Raw genomic sequence first — 17830 nt, 5'->3', positions numbered from 1 at the left:
TTCAGTTGAATTAACTTTCAAGTGGCTTGTTTTGGTAAAAAGGATGATGGTGTGGCCTGGGAGAAAAGTGTAGATATGGTGCTATGCCAGAGTGTGCTGCCTGTTTGTAACTTTATCTAATGCTTTATGTAGAAAAGTTGCGTAAATATCTCAATATTTTTCCACTAAACATTGGTTACAAGCATGTAACTAATAAGTTTGTTCATCTCAGGCTCTCCACTTTCTAATATTGTTTCTAGTTGGAACATTCTATAAAAAATGTTGGTGGCCTCATCTCTTATCTTTTCTTTGATTTCTTTTATTTTGGTCTTCTCTTGGTTACACTTAACTGTGCCCTTGTTTCATGAAATCTGTTGATCAGCTTTAAATTGTGTTTCAGACAGTGCATACTTCTAGAGAACATGGCTAGTTAGTTTCTTTATTCCCTTTTTTTAAAAATATATATGTAGTGTCCATTGTGAGCTTTCCATTAAAGTCCAGACAGACCTGCATAGTAAATTGAGTGGCAGAGATTTTAGGCGGGTTTCAGAGAGAATGTCAAAATTAGCCAAACTTACAATCACACAAAGTTGGAATATTGTTCGTCAAAGCTCGAGATATATTGTTAAATTAAAAGTTATAAATTCAAATTTGGATCCAGTGGGCTTTTCAGGAGTCATTCTTTTATTTGGCAATAATATTTGTGCATACACCAAACCATGCAGCCATCTTTAATTCTGTGACCATGACATCACACATCACGTGTAACAGCATTAGTGGAATTGTCATGTGAACAGAGTACAGAGAAATTCTGTCTGTCAAGTCCATTTAACATGCATCAGGTCACTACTTTTCAAGGCACTGCATGCATAGCAGCAAGTAATGTCATAGGAACCATGCTCTCCAAAATGGCGACATTCATGAAAAATACATACAAAAAATCACAGTGATTGATATTTCACCATAAAAATGGTAGAATATAAGCTAACAAAAAAAAACCAAAAGCACAATATTTGTATAATTAATAGATGAAACTTTATCTGGTCACGTATGTAATAACCCTCTGAGATGACAGGGTTAGGCTTAGAGTTAGTGCCATGAAGCTGCCCAATGAGGGCATTTGACCCACCCCTTCCGGTCCAGCCACTGTAAAATCCTGGCTGTCCAGGAAGAAGGTGTCATAACTGGATTGGGTGACCTTCCTCCCGGACAGAGCTTCACTAGTAGTGACAGAAGCCATCCAGCAATTTATTTGCCTGAGTTTCCGCACATGGAGCTTTTTTGTTTTACTTTGTCTACAGGCAATAAAAAGGACAACCCGGCTGGTGCCCTAAAATTTCTTTCTGTTTTTGAAACTGTCATTCCCGCACCCAGTCACAATCTCTAGGGAGAAATGTAGCTGTTTACAGAAGGTCAGTAAATATTATTATAACAAACAACAATCCTCTCTCAAAAACACAACAGAAAGAAAAAAAAAAAAGAAGGAACAAAAATTTTGAATTTTGCCAATAATAAAAAAAAGCACTCACAATCACAATGGAATTATAAACGAGTATTGCCGTTAGTATAAAGGAGTCCCAGTAGTGTTTCTTTACACACTACTGCTGATTAATTCGTTAGCTGAAAATACTCAATGTTAGTTTCATGCCCTGGTGCCCGCAGATGTGGTCACCCACCCCTGTTGAGATGTCTAATAATTTGTAAGTGAGATAGGTGAAGGCAAGTGAAGAGACAACATTTTTCTCATTCAAAAAGTGCATGTTTATTGAAGCCACTAGTGTTCAGTCATAAAATCCTTAAATAAATAAATAAATCCATAAAAACAGTGCTGTGAGGAAACACAATAAATAGATAAAACACAGGGGTAAAATCCCAATTCGCCATCCTGTACTTCCTATCATCAACAAACATCTCATCTCCTCTGCTCTCACAGAACTTGATCTCCTCGGTTCTTTCCCTGCCACCTCCTTCGCTAACCGCATTGAGTTCTCTGAAGTCCTTGATCTCCTCTGCTCTTTACTGTTGTTTAGCAGGTTTGACCCGTTTCCATAGAACAGCATTCCACATTCCCTTGGAGATTTTCATATGACCGTTTCAAAACATCTGCTCTCTCTTCCTCTTTCTGGTTCTTCCTCTGGTTTTCTATCATTCTTGCCTCCTTCATTTTTTCTTTTGCTCAGACATTTCATACCATTAGTGTAGGCGCTGCACTAATTGCCACCAGGAGCTGCTAATGAGGGTCATCGGCGCTGCTCCTTCAATTGCACATGCGTAATTAATGAGCCAGCCCCTCACTCTCTGCTCCATGTCAGCGAGTCTTACTTTTACACACACACACACACACACACCTACACTCGAGAGTCTGAGTAGCACCTGTCCAATTTAAACCTGTGCTCCTGCCATTTTGCAATGGCACCGTGACTCAGAGTATCACAGCCAGGGAGAGGACGTACAACATTGTTCATAATGTCTTCATGTTTTCCTCCACTCATACCTCCAGTGGGTCAAGCATGCATCCAGTAACTATAAGCCTGCCTTTTTAATTAACTCATTGATTCGGTGGGCCTCTCATGAAGCAATGTCAATCTTGACAATATAAAAATGTGAGGTAAATTATATCAGTAGCACCATTTAAAGCACAACTTAAAGTACCAGATTGATTACAGATTATATTTACCACTTACCAAATTGTGTAAAATGTTAACACTGTGTCATTGACACACCTCATAAATAAGACATCTTGGCAGATTGAAGGTAAACACACTGAATTCATGTAAAATAAATCTGAATCTGAGCCTCAACCAGGGTCGCCAGATTTCCAGAATCACAGATTGGGACAGCCACCATTTTGAGCGACCAAAAAAAAAAAAAAAAAAAGATGTTAAGGAACTAAGACAAAAAATAGATAATTTTAATTAAATTATAATAATAGATACATAAAAATGTCTAATCTAAACATATATAAATAAGTACATGCTATATATAGAAGAGAACACATATAAAATAGTCCCAGAATAATCATCACTTCACTTTCAAAACAAATTCAACATGAGCACAAGCAGCCATGATGAGCACGAGAAACATACGACGACACGAGCACAAACGATTCAAGCCCTCGGATTCAGCTGACAGTCATAAACTTTATTCATAAAAGTTGGTATGCCAGGCTGTCTACAAAAATGAAAGAGCAGATTTCAAAAATGTATTTCAAACAAACTGTATAAGGCAGAAACACATTCCACATTGAGGTTGCATGCATTCAACATGAGCGCCATGTGTCGCACAACAAACATCACAACGATAGACCATTTCTTGCCACACAAGAGTCAACTGGTCCCTAGTTAGTGAATTCACAGCTTCCGCTCAATTCGATGTCACAAATCTTGAAGATTAGCTGGCATAGGAGGAACAAACACTTTTTCTTTAATGTACCCCCATAAATAAAAATCGCAAGAGGTACGGAGACCTGGGAGGCCATTGATGATGAGCAAGATCTTGTTGTCCACCTCTTCCAATCCATTGTCCTGGAATGGTGTCATTCAGGTAACGCCAGACCTCCAAGTGGAAATGAGGCGGGGCACCATCTTGCATGAAAATGAAATCATTTGAATCTTCTTGAAGTTGGGGAAGCAACCAATTTTGTAGCATTTCCAGGTATGAAAATCCAGTCACAGTTTACTCCGCAAAAAAGAAAGGTCTATAAACTTTGCTTGCAGAAATGGCACAAAACACATTTACCTTCAGTGAGTCTGATTCCTCTTGCGGTGTTGTCGCCATTTTACTATAAATGAGAAACAGCACTCAGTGGCATTCACTGGTACTTTTAGGCAGGCTTTTAAACTTTGAACTTTCCTCTGCCCAGTGATGTGCGGAATGTGTTTCTGTCTTATACATTTTGAAATCTCCTCTTTCATTTTGAATAGCCCTATATAGCAAGCATCTTTAACTAGAAATTCAATATAAAAATTGAATTAAGATATTTGGTTTCTACATAAAATTTTTGTTCATTCTGGATTTTCAGAGGCAATGCGGGACTTGTCATTTAAACTCGGGACAGTCCCACTCAAATTAGGCAACCCTGGCCTGTACCGTCTGACTGAGGGGATCTTTAAAGTGGAAATTCCCAGGATATAATTATAGTGACCTCTCTTCAGAGAACTCGCTGACTGTGCTCTCTAAAAATGAAGGTTTGATATTTTATGTATTTATCCCCTTCTCACATTTTTGGTTGGGATTCTGTAATACCTATGAGACGGACATTCCTGTGAGTGACCAGTAAATTGTTATAGTTTGCAATTATGAGCAGTCTAGCCTGCTTGGGTATGTCCATTGCACTGTTTGTGATTGATGGGTCATGAAGACATGAGGCTGGTACAAATGTGGTCAGCTGTGTTTCAGGTGGACTCCTTTAAATATGAACACATTTTAAATATGGTTGACTGTGTGTTTTAGCAGTGCTCTTTGTTTAGTTTGCCTAAGAAGAGCATAAAAAATTCGACAAACCAAAAGGGACCAATTAGTCTATCAAGCGTGTTTGGTTAGCTAATAGCTAAGTTGGCCAAATGTTTCATCCAGATGCCTTTTTTAAAGAAGCAGAATGATTTTGTGTTTGTGCTAAAGTGTTCATTACCTCCTTCTCTTGGGTAAAGCAGTGGCACCGCGCCATTGATGGATGTTAATGCTGGATCTTACTGTGGGTCGTGAAGGAGACATCAGTCAGTTTGTGTCAGTTTATAGAACTATGTGAACACAGACGTGCCTTCTGGTGTCAGGATGATGGATCTACAGTGCTACAGGCAACCCGAACAACAAAAAAAAAAAGGTTTAACAGTTTGGGGTAAATAATGAAGCATTATGATCTAATGAATAGTGTAATGTGCTTTCTATTCTTGTAAAAAAAAGAGCTAACAAATCAATAGTGAACTTTGGTTGATTGCTTTTCTAAAAGACAGCTTCAGACGTTTGGTTGGTTTTCTTGATCTTATTTTCGATTTCCCTGTAGTATACTAAAAATAATTCAGCCAGATTTTCCTTCTGTTTCCTTTACTTTGTGACTAATCACATTAAATCCACCCCTGCATAACCTGTGTTAAATGTGCTCTGATGTGTTTGTCAAGGGTGGTAACTACCTTAGTCACAGCGTAAGAGTAAAACGCTTGGAACTCAAGCAAAACTTTTTAGAGCATAGCAGTTGAAATTGGAATTGTAGATCTTGTGTTTTGCATGACAATTGATTTTCTGTGCAAAATTAGGGGATTCCACTGCCTTTGTACAGAAGATATGGATTTTTAAAAAAGTTATCTTAGTATCTGAGTGAAGATGTAAACGTTTTGAATCTGACAGGTTAAGAAAAACATTAAACATGTTTTATTTTTTTGACACTGATACACGTGTTATAATGTTGAAAATGCTTTTCCATTGAATTGAGTTCAGTGGGTTTCCTCATCGCTATAATTAACCTTACATGCATCTTGGGATGCAGGGAGAGACTGGCTTATCCAGGTACTTCAGATTCCACTGCCTGCTTATTGTAATTTTATTGTATTGTCATTTTATTTAACTTTATTGTAAATTATATATATTTTGTTTCATTTTGTATTTTTCCAAATTGTAGCAAAATACAAACTCATTTAATGAAACAGCATTTTGGTCATAATTCCGTAAACACTTGCATGGACAGTCATCTCAAAGCGGTGCTTTTCCATGACACCTCGAATTAAATGGCTTCTCTTCCTTGTTCAGCTGCTCTTCTGTAGCTGACTTGACGGCTTCTTCATTGATTTAGTGCATTGCATGCAGGCATCCCTATGGATTAGACAAGAGCTGGTAGTTACGTGGGCCCAAGTGTGGAGAACAGGGTTGGTGAGAGCAGGCCTCTCTTTGAACAAACACACAGTTGCAGAGCAGCGTGTGCCACACATGCAATATTAGGAGCGGCATTACTGTGTAGAAGAAAGAATGGTGGTCAATAGCTTTCTTCATGGAGACCCAGGGCAGAGGCCAGGAGCATCAGGAGCACAAGGGCCCACAATGTTTCTGATGCCTATGTATGTTTCTGTGTTGCTATCAAAACAGGGACCCCAGCACATTGCTTTGCCTGGGGGCTTATGATGCTGTTAAGATGGCCTTGTGCAAACACCAAAACATATCATTGAAACATTAGCTGAATACAGTGATCTGCCCCCCCAAAATATTTTGCTTCTGTCAAAAGTTTTACGCGGTCTTTACAGATTTGAGGGAGACAAATCCAAATCTGGCAAAAACTGCAATCCAATAATTGCTCTATCACATCCAGATTTTGAGAAATAAAGGTTTAAAATGAAAAAAGACACATATAATTGTTTTGAATATAATCTTCTTTTTCTTCTTAGGCTGCTCCCTTCAGGGGTCACCACAGCGGATCATCTTCTTCCATATCTTTCTGTCCTCTTCATCTTGCTCTCTTACACCCACCACCTGCATGTCTTCTCTCACCACTTCCATAAACCTTTTCTTAGGCTTTCCTCTTTTTCCCTTACCTGGCAACTCCATCCCCAGCACATTTCTCCCAATATACCTGGCGTCTTTCGTCTGCACATGTCCAAACTAATAATATTATTTACAAAAAGTATTTTTTTCCTGTTGTTATAATCTGAAGGTGTTTCACAGTGGAAGGACCAACATAAGTCTCCTAATATACACTCACTCCACTTTCCATCTGAGTGACGTCCTGGTGGAACCTCTCCTATCGTTTATCGTAGGTCACTCTCATGTTCTCTTTTACCATTTGCTTACTTGTTACCTGGCTAAGGCAATGAATGGATCAACATGACGCTTGCACATTTCTGTTCAAACCATTTAAACAAACAACTTTCTCTTTTCTGGACAGTAAAAAGCCATCTTTCTAACCTTTTAAATATAAATTCCTGGATTATTTGAAGGAATGACAAAAGACATAAAAATACTGACTGAGAGCAAAAGATGTGTAGCAGTACTTGACTTTGGGTTGTTTCCACCTCAGTTAATGTTAGGAATGAGGAAAACATCTTTTAGCTCAAAATATTCTTCAAGCAGTATTTTCGAGCATGAAAAACACTTAATGCCATAAAACAAAATCAACTATTTTTCTCAAAACAAATTTTTTCTCTTAATCTGATATTTTCTGGAAACAGTTTGTGGTAGAGAAATTTCAATTTCAGAAATGGATTCAGCACACCAATATTTAAATAGTGTACCGATTCTTTTATTAAGTTTTGCACAGATCATTTGTTATGTGTGACCTTTGAGGCATGAACTTAATATGGATTAGACCTCTCAATCTCATAAACACTGCAGATACTTTCTTTGGTGTTGGAGAGTCACCATCCTCGCATGCTTTTTCCTGCTGATGCTCTTCAGTTTTCAACGCTTGGCATTTTCAACTGTAATTTCCGCCGCCTCCATTCAGAGAAAATTATGGATATGTAAAAGGAGCCCAGAATTGTGGGACTGTATTTTTAACTGCTTTGATGAATCTCAATGGACAGAGAACATTTTGCATGAGACAAACAACATTTCAATTTTTGTGCAATTGTCCCTCCTCACTTCCCTCTCTGCTGCTAATGCATTGCTTGTTGCACAAAAATGGTGTAGTAACGCCAGCATCCCTGAGTGAAGATTCAACCTGACTGTTTCAGTTCAGATCAGAAGTGGACATCTAGAATTAAAACTGAATTCAGTACCACATGCAAAAGTAGCCTGTATCTGATATAAAAAATTGGATACAATGGGATTTTGTAATCTCTGTATCAGGTTGCATTACAATAGAGTGGTAGTGAAAACATGGCTTCGGAGAATTGGTTATGGGACTGCACAGGCTTCAAAAATTCTTTGTAGTTAACTCATATATTTTGGTTTTAAATTTATTACTGTGACATGCAACATTTCAAGCACTGATTCTGATCATGGGAGACTACAATCAATCCTGTCAGCATGAGGTGCAACGTTTGTATCTTACTTAAGATTGTTGGTTAATTAACAAGTGTTTCCCAAAACCCTTTGTCACTAAAGTAGTACTTAAATTAACAAGTGAACCAACCCACTTGTTATTTTAAATATCATTTTTTATTTGAACTTTTACCTACAATTCTGTCTCTGAAAAACAGAGGAAACCTTAAGTAGATCACAAAAATTTTGTCTGCTCTCACCAACCCTGTTCTCCACACTTGGGCTCATGTAACTACCAGCTCTCGGCTAATCTATAGGGACGCCTGCATGCAATGCACTAAATCAATGAAGAACCTGTCAAGTCAGCTACAGAAGAGCAGCTGAACAAGGAAGAGAAGCCATTTAATTTGAGGGGTCATGGAAAAGCACCGCTTTGAGGTGACTTTCCATGCAAGTGTTTACGGAATTATGACCAAAATGCTGTTTCATTAAATGAGTTTGTATTTTGCTACAATTTGGAAAAATACTAAATAAAACAAAATATATATAATTTACAGTAAAGTTAAATAAAATGACAATACAATAAAATTTCAATAAGCAGGCAGTGGAACCTGAAGTACCTGGATAAGCCAGTCTCTTCCTGCATCTTAAGATGTATGTAAGGTTAATTATAGCGATGAGGAAACCGCTGAACTCAATTCAATGGAAAAGCATTTTCAACATTATAACACGTGTATCAGTATCGAAAAAATGAAACATGTTTAATGTTTTTCTTAACCTGTCAGATTCAAAACGTTTAGATCTTCACTCAGATACTAAGATAAATTTAAAAGGAATCCATATCTTCTGTACGAAGGTAGTGGAATACCCTAATTTTGACAACATCATAATAATAATAAGTTTATGTTGCAGTATCAGTAAATAATTAGATTTTTTTAAAAATTGATGGATGCGTAATGTAGACTATAAATCAGTACAAAAGGGGATCTTTGTAGCTTTAATACCTGTAAATAACTTGAGTCCATAGCAAGTTTGTTTAGTTAACTAATTATGTCACTCCTTAGTACCAGCAGTGACAATGGCAGCTGTCCAATGAAGTGTGCAAGTCAACCGGAGACGCCGTTTGAAACAGCACTGTCCAAGAAGCCAAATTGCAGGTCTGCATGCTCTTTTCTAGGTGGACATGAACCCCTTGGATCATCTCAGTAATCAATGACTTGAGTATTTGAAGGTGTCAGTAGGGCGGCTAAAGTGGTAATGTGGTACTATAACTAATCACTAACAGAAGTTCCTTTTTGTTTCAGCCAATGTTCATATCCCAGATTAGTCGACCCCTTCCAGTGGCTCTCATAATTACTTTCATAGAAGAGGTAGTCATAACAGTGCTTGCTTCTAATTTCATTTAAACTTTGTCTTTAAACACCCTCACCTATTGTATTTCCTATCACTCTGGTGTCTAATGTTCTTATAAGGCCTTTTTCCAATGACTTTACGGTCATCCGCTGTCTTTGAATTCTTCCTTCTGTATGTTGTTTTGCTGTCAGTGCTCTGTAAAGCGAAGGCATTGTGTGATACTTTGAAATAAATGATTCTTGGGCTGCAGTCTATCTCTCAGTCAACGGAATCACTCCCGTTCCTCGGTATGCTATACATCTGATTGGCAGCTCCTGGCCGATACCAGTCATGTTAATCTTTATTTCTTCTTTTTCCAGTCTGAGCTGAGTGATGGCATTGCAGTGCTGGTGGCAGGGAACGACCGCATCCAGGCTATGATTACTCAGCTTGAGGATATCTGCAAAACCATCGAGGTAACTACAATAAGACTATTGGTGGCTGCTGTGACTCTTTTATTTTTCATTTTATATATATTTTTTTAAAAAAAAAACACAAATTGAGGAAAATATATTAAATTTCACAAATGAGGAAAGGTAATACACTTCGTCAAACCTGTTTAGCTAAAGTGTGCCAATAACTGACTATTTGCTTAATATACAACTATATGGTATCTGTCTGAATTTTTAGAAAACTTCTAATGGTATTCTTAACTTCATGGTCACTGTTGAACTGGGAAAATTTGTGCTGGATTAACTTTATCAACGTGTTAGGAATTTGGCTAAGGTCATTAATTTCTGGCTCTCATACTGTCTGATGTGGAGTCTGCGTGGCTTTTCTCTGTATATTTCAGTTTCCTTACATACCCCAATAATTTACATTAGAAGTTAATTAACAACTCATAATATAAATGGGTATGTGGATATAAGTGGAAACAGTGGAAGAAATACATTGGAAATAAATTAAGGAAAGAAAAATATTTAAATTAAAATATTTATAGTATTTAAATAATCAATCAACCCAAAGAACCAGGCAGGAGGAAGCTTGTTCATGCATCATTCATTTCTCTTCATGAAGAGGGAGCACCCATTCACAGTTGTCTGCCAAGGGATAGGCCCTGAGCTGCGGACTGATCACAGAACAAAGGCAGAGGCTCATACTTATTGCCTACTGAATTTGCATAAGAGTGCTGCATTAATCCTTACATTTAATCTGATTGGTTAAAAGACGTGAGGTGTTTTTCAGAGAGCATAACCAGCTTATATACCCCAAAATAAAGTCTCATTCCACTGTGTTCTTGTTCTTCTTCATATCTCTTAAGCTCAGCTGTTACCCTTATTTTATTAAATTTTCTGTGTAAATGATAATTGCCAAGTCTTACTAGGTACATAACATCAGCCAGTTCCTTAAACCACCATCTAGAACATTCTGTCTCCTTGTTGCTCATGCATTCTGGCTTACCTAACCCTTCATGCTACTTTAAAGATAAATACTAGATATTAATATGGACAATTATTATATTTCCCCTAAATAATTATTATTCCTCACAGTATCACCTCTTGTGATGGACTGGTATGCAGTCCAAGATTACTTCATTGATAATATTGTTCTGTTTTTTTTTATTATTTATTCCATGTTGCATGGCTATGTTTGGATCCTAATTTGGGATCCTGAGATGGTTCGTCATGTGGTGGGTATGGCAACGCTCTGTATCAGTACATGTGCCCATCCTCCTCCTCCTAGGTATCCTGTGTTCTCTTGTGTTTCTTGTAATTTGTGTAAGAGATGGGGCCACTCTGATGTCATGGTTGAAGGACCACCTTCATCCTATATATACTGGGACCCTTGGGAGTTTATCCATCAGTGGCTTATTGTCATTCAAGCAGTGTAGTGTTGTAAGTATTTATTATCTGGTTTATGGACCTTTGCTTCTGTTTTTGTGAATTCTGACTTTTATAAGGACTCCTTTACTGTGGGTTGCCTTTTAGGTAAACCCTGTTTATTTGATTTTTGGCTTTCACTGTTTTGGGCTTCTTTGTGTGATTTTTATTTTTAATTTTCAAATAAATATCATTAGAGTCTGCTTTGGCATTGTCCATACAAGTAAGAGGTGTTGACAGTTCCTCTCCTTTGTAGGGCACACATGTTAATCTTTGTATATTTTGGGATGTTTAAAGCAGTGTCTTGAACTTTTAAAGCCAGACCTCCTTGGGTCCTGTGTAGGCCAAAGCCTGCCTATAGAATTTGGTATACAGCTACCTGAGGAGAGGTCTGTGTCCTATCATCAACATTATTTGACACAAAAGGCTGTCAAGTTTTACAACAGCATCAGTTTAAAGCATTTTTTGCATTGTACTGATTTTAAGAATTTCATAAGAATTAGTGAATACTTCAAAAATCATCTGGGTATGTTATTGAGACCAGACGAGATTTTTTTTGTTTGCAGACTATTGAAATAAGGGTGGCACGGTGGCACAGTGTTAGCGCTGCTGCCTCACAGTTAGGAGACCCAGGTTCTCCCTGCGTGGAGTTTGAATGTTCTCCCCGTGTCTGCGTGAGTTTTCTCCAGGTGCTCCAGTTTCCTCCCACAGTCCAAAGACATGCAGGTTAGGTGGATTGGCGATTCTAAATTGTCCCTAGTGTGTGGTGGGTGTGTGTGTGCCCTGCGGTGGGCTAGCGCCCTGCCCAGGATTTGTTCCTGCCTTGCACACTGTGTTGGCTGGGATTGGCTCCAGCAGACCCCCGTGACCCTGTGTTAATATATAGCGGGTTGGACAATGACTGACTATTGAAATGATTATATTGTTATGTAACAACTCTTAATTAATGCAGTATATATTTAGTCTGAGAAATAATCTAATTTTGCATAACCTTGTCTAACTACTTTTTGCTTTGAAGCACTTTGTTTTTTCCTTTCATAACTTTAAAAAACAGTTTTGTTTCTCATATACTGTGCAATTACATGATATTCTGTATTTATGACATCTTACATGCTTGAAAGTTTCTTCTTTTTCTGCCTCCTAAACTGAAGTTGTAATGTATTTATGTAATCTTAAAGGAACTTTGCAACCCTCTCAGATATTTTAGAACACAGCACTTTTATTTGCCAGAAAAGTGCTACAATTATCAGCAAGAATGGTACTTCGTTGTGCTTATTTGATTTATCGGTTAGTCATTCTTTATCGGTCTATTAGTTGTTCCATGCCATGCCCTAAATCTGAGAAATGGGATACAGTGCTAATGAAGTGCAGATTTTTAATCTCATTCATATTAGATGATACGTTTTCTTCTGTTAAAAGGAATTGTTTAAAGAAATATCCAAGTTTCTGAACTTTGCTAACACCTTCCTTTCAAGCTCCAAGATAAGACAAATAATAATTAGTATTGCATTTGCACCTTATTAAATAGATGTGAAAGCGTATCATGGTATTTGTCTTATTCTAGGCTGCATTCTGCTAAGCCTGTACATTTGTATAATTTCTGTATTGTGAAGCAGCATTCCTGGGATTGTACCCTTTCGGTTGTGTTGAAGCTCTTATTATCAGTAAAATTATTGCAGCATGTATAAAGAATGAAATAACTGTACCGTGAGGCAGTGGTCCAAATTACATTGAGATTGGAATAAGAAATCTGCATTGGCCAGAAATGCAGATTATTAGGTTTGCATAAGTGAAATTGTCATGTGTGCCACTCAAGGATCAGATCCTGGTGATCATGGAGGCCTTGGAGTTCTTCATTGTGCCCTACTTTTCCCTTAGGGCTACTGACTATTAAATATAAAGACTGAGGTGTACAGTAGCTGATAATGGTGCAGTCTAAGAGATAGTCTAAGGCGCCACTGTGTTACGGTGTTGGGCTCCATTACTTTTGGTGAATGTTCTTGTTTGCTGCTTATTAGGACCAGTTTTGCTTTTCAAAGATTATCCATTGTATAATTTTTTGGGGCTTGACTGTCTGATGTCATTTCCATCAGGACATGACTGCCGTCTCTGTAAAGTTACCTATATGACTTTAGGCCCCATTTTTGTTACTGTCTGCAAGATAGCTTGTTTGGGACATTGAAAGATGCAGACTATAATCCACGGTAAGTGTTGTGTGGATTTTGCCTCCTTGGAGAGATTCCTGTGCATTGCTGGATGTACCACAAGACAGCATTCAGCAAAGAACAGCCTGTTGGCATAATATTAAAAGACCACCACTTATGGAATGTCAGGTGTAAAGACCACCTCCTTTGGTTCCGTCCATGTCATGGGTTAGGCAGTTCAATAATTACTCACGCGACTCAGAGTCATCTCGGGGGTTTCAGTCCTATTTTGATTTCTCACCAACTGTGCAATTTTAATTGTTCTGAACAGCTACATCCCTAGTAGAGTCAGCAAGATTTTATTAATTTTCCAATTGATGTGACTTTGATGTTTGATATAAAAATGAGGGTATTTTGAACTGCACACTTGTAGAACAATATAAAAGAGTAGCAAAATTGCCAATATTTCCTATTAGTTTTGAATTTTATAGGAATAAATTGTATTGATTTCTTTTTTTAGCTGTCAGTTTGTTAATTTATTTTTAGCTTTTACATAGATTTATGTGACATTCATTCAATTACAGTGTTTAACATACTTATAAATCCAATGATATTAATTTCTGGAGTTAGTTCAGACAAAGAATGAGTGAGAATGTAGTTTATCTTTTAGATGGAAGGAGCTCTGTCAGTACAGATTGGTCTTTTAAGGTTAAACCTGCCCTAAGTATACTGTACCACTACCAATAAATAAAGCAAAGTTCTCAAATGTAAATAAAATAAAAAGATATATATATGTACTTTACGAAAATGTAATGTAAGCTAAACACATCTACAGATAATCCTGCTTTGAAGCACTTGACTCTCTCCGGCTACACCTTCTGCACCTCAGGTATGTCCTCCCTTTATTCACGTTGCCTTCATTTATGGGCACTTTGCTCCTTCACATTATATAAAGGTGCCCTGTCATGACTGGTGAGGCCAATCTGCTGTGATGGATTGCCGTGTTCCCAACGTCCCTGGTGCCAGTTCTATTCAATATTGAACTTGAATGGGAATAGTCAAATAAACGCATGGCAGATGATTTCTTCTTGAGGGCTTCAAGTCAGTCTGTTGTTAGACAAATGGCATACTGAACAAGGTCTGATGAAAACTTTTTAAGAGTTTATATATTACAGGTGATGATGATGAGGCAGTGGGCCGCGTTGAAGTTTAATTCAAATGGAAAGAAATATCACTGGGTTCCCTAGGAAAATCTCCTTCCCTGTTCTTCACTGCACTACTGTAAAATATGCCAATTTTTAAAAGAGAACAGTACAACAACAACAAGAGTCTTTACAAAATTCTGTTTCAATTGATGAATATTTGGATGGAAAAAATGTTCATAAGGTTTATATGATCTTGTCCCCTCTTTTCCTCAAAATTCAAAATGAATTGTTCTTTAAACTGAAACTTAGAGCTGTAGTTGAAGTGACAGGTCTGACCCCTAAATAAGTTTGTCCATCAAGAAATAAGCGGAGCAACAAATGCTTCTCAATTATATGTCTGCTTTAAAAGCATTCTCTATTTTTTAAATTATAAATCTAAGTTAAAATTAACCTATTTTTTTCTTTCAAAATTATTCACATGTATGACAGTTTGATTAGGAAATCAATTTTCTTATAAACAAATTCTATCCCATATATTTGTAAATAAAAACAAACGAGTACTGGTAACACTGGTATGCACCCAAATCCTCCTGTCCAAAAAGATGAGTGTACTTTATAGATGTAGGTGTGCTGAATCCATTTATGAAATTAGGATTTCTCTACCACAAACCATTTCTGTGAGAGATCAGATTCAGTGAAAAACACCATTTTGAAAAAAATAGTCGATATTTTGAAAATAACTCAAGTTTGTTTTATGGTATAAGTATTTTTCCTGTTCAGAATATTATCTGAAGTACTAAGGGGCTTTGCCCGCGGCTCGCTTCGTGTGCCTCCCTCCTCACCCCTGGGGCACTCTATGTGCCAGCCACTTCTCATCTCTGCTGCTCGCATTGTGAAAGGGGCTGAACACACGCTAAGGAGATGCGGTCTGATCAGCTGCTGTCTTTCTGCTGCTGCTGCTGCCAAGCTGCGTATTCTGCTTGTCGCACTGCGCATCGATCATTTAAAAGCCTGTGCAGTAGCTGTCCTTTTGTCTCACTGCCTTTTCTCGCGGGACGTCAAAGTGTCTTCCGAGAAGATTACGTCTCGACCCAAGATTTTTTTATTATAATGGAGAGATATTTTGAGCTGAAAAATGGCAGTCTTTTTCGATCTTGCTGTAAGTTGTGGTGGGAACACCCAAAATTGAGTATTTACTACACATTTGTTTTATCAATTACCATTTTTTTTCTCTGTTCTTATTTCTTCAAAATGGCCATCTGGGGAACATGGGAACAGGACCGAGAATCATTCGAGACCTTTGTAGGAATTCTAAATACCCATCACCCATCCATCAAAAGCAAACACTACGGATGTTCAGGGTATTAATTTCCTGGACACCACAACGTACAAGGGCCCAACCTTTCCAGAAACATAGACGTTAAAGTGTATTTTAAAGAGACTGACACGTACACTATACTACACAAAAGGAATTACCATCCACCACACACTTTCCGTGGACTGGTGAAATCACAATTGCTCCATTCCCACAGAATTTGCACAAGGACTGAGGATTTTAACTTAGCAACCAAAGTCTTATTCAAGACGCTAAGGAAGAGCGGTTATGCCAGATCATTCCTAAGAAACTGTCTGATACAGACTACGAACACAATGGAGATTCTACTACTAATAACAATCTTTTCTCAAGTTTAGCCAAAAAGCTAATCGGATGATTAAAGCTAATTTCCAACAAGCCCAGAAGGCTGACCCAAACTTTCTCTTTGGGTACAGGGTGATTTCAGCATAAAATAGCCAGAAATGTTGTAATTAGGAGCTTATAAAGATGCCTTTTATTTTCCAATAGAGAAGTTGTTGTTTCAATGTATTTTACAGAAATCAGGTTGATCCATCCATTGTCTTGACCAGGTAGCAGGTAAGAGTTCACTTTCCTTTACTGAAAAATAGAAAAATAAAGCGTGTGCCACAGTTTCTTGTGAATACAAAAGCAGACAACTGTGAAGAACAAGCTGAGGGGTTTCTCTCTTCCTACCTAGCACACGTCTTTAAAAATCAATTTCCTACACTGTCATTTGGATCTTTTCCTCGAGTACATGGAAGTGGTCTCTGATGAACGTAGGGAGATGTTCCACCAGGACATCACTGAAACAGAGAGACACCATAGTGGAAAGTGGAGTGAGTCTGTGTTAGCTGTGTTAGCAGCATCTGCTGCTCGTTCCACCATGAAACACATTCAGATGATCATAAGGAAAAATAACTACCAAGTGGCTACTTTTTGTAAATAATAATAATAATATTTAAAATAATTATTTGTGTAATTAATAATTTGTTAATTTCTAAATAAGTAATTCTAAAACCATATCACAGCTTTTCACTAAAACAATGTTTTTTTTCATTTTAAACCTTCTATCTCTCAAAAACTAATGGGATACAGAAATTCATTTGCCAGATTTGGATTCAGCACCCTTAAATCTATAAAGATCACTTAAAACTTTATATAAGAGACAAAAACATTGCTTTTCCAGACCTGTGTTATTGAATAAAAATGTAAAAACCCTGACCTTGCTTAAGTGTTTTATCTTTAGCCGTTTTACTTTTAATACAAATAGCTATGAAACGGTTTGATTGATGACTGTCACATATTCAAAATAAATTGAATAGATAAAGAATCTGAGGGAGAGGTGCAGACTAAAGAGAAAGACCCTTCTCAGGAACTTCAAGAGATGAAATGATCATAAATTAGCAAATGGATTCAAATCTGTTGATAAGGTCTAGACGTCCCACAGTGGCGTAACTAGGGGCGGGCGGAGGGGGTGGTCCGCCCCCGGGTGGCACATTTTTGGGGGTGGCAGCAGGGTTCAGAAAAATATCACTCATGAATGAATTCTCTGCTTTTCATCCACAAATGCTTCAAAAATCATTTTCAGACGGTCCTTCTGTGACGGCATCAGACACGGCGGTTGAAATTTATGAGGCAATAACAAAAATTAAACAGATAGATAGATAGATAGATAGATAGATAGATAGATAGATAGATAGATAGATAGATAGATAGATAGATAGATAGATAGACACTTTATTAATCCCAAGGGGAAATTCACAAATTCATTACACCGATAATAATTTCTAGGAAGATAAAATACTAATTCACAATGTATAATTTTGTTTCGTTAACAATCCGAATGCATTCTTGCTCATCCCCACCTATCACTTGTACACTACACCGGTTCTGGATTTCGCAGCGTAATTATATTAAACTAATAATCAGAACACGGCTTATCAGTGCGTCTGTACTATATTCTTGTCTAGCTGATGCTTATGAATAATTACTGTATATGTGAAAAAAATATTGCTGTTTCTCTCTATATAAATAAATCTATTCAAAATGTATCTTAATTTTTCTCTATACGTCATTATAATTTTCTATTTAAATAGGTCAACATATTCA

At 37.4% G+C, this 17830-nt stretch overlaps 1 protein-coding gene across 1 annotated transcript in view; it reads left to right on the top strand.

Moving 5' to 3' along the window:
* Window positions 1-17830, top strand: part of trim54 (tripartite motif containing 54) — a 123932-nt gene that overhangs the window by 51987 nt on the left and 54115 nt on the right. The window contains exon 4 of the mRNA XM_028796791.2: window positions 9597-9692. Coding sequence (XP_028652624.1) covers window positions 9597-9692 — 96 coding nt within the window. The remainder of the gene's footprint in view (window positions 1-9596; window positions 9693-17830) is intronic.

This window comes from Erpetoichthys calabaricus, chromosome 3 (genome assembly GCF_900747795.2).
Source record: "Erpetoichthys calabaricus chromosome 3, fErpCal1.3, whole genome shotgun sequence".
Lineage (NCBI taxonomy): Eukaryota > Metazoa > Chordata > Cladistia > Polypteriformes > Polypteridae > Erpetoichthys > Erpetoichthys calabaricus.
Note: the sequence above shows the minus strand (reverse complement) of the source record. Positions and strands in the feature narration are given on the sequence as shown.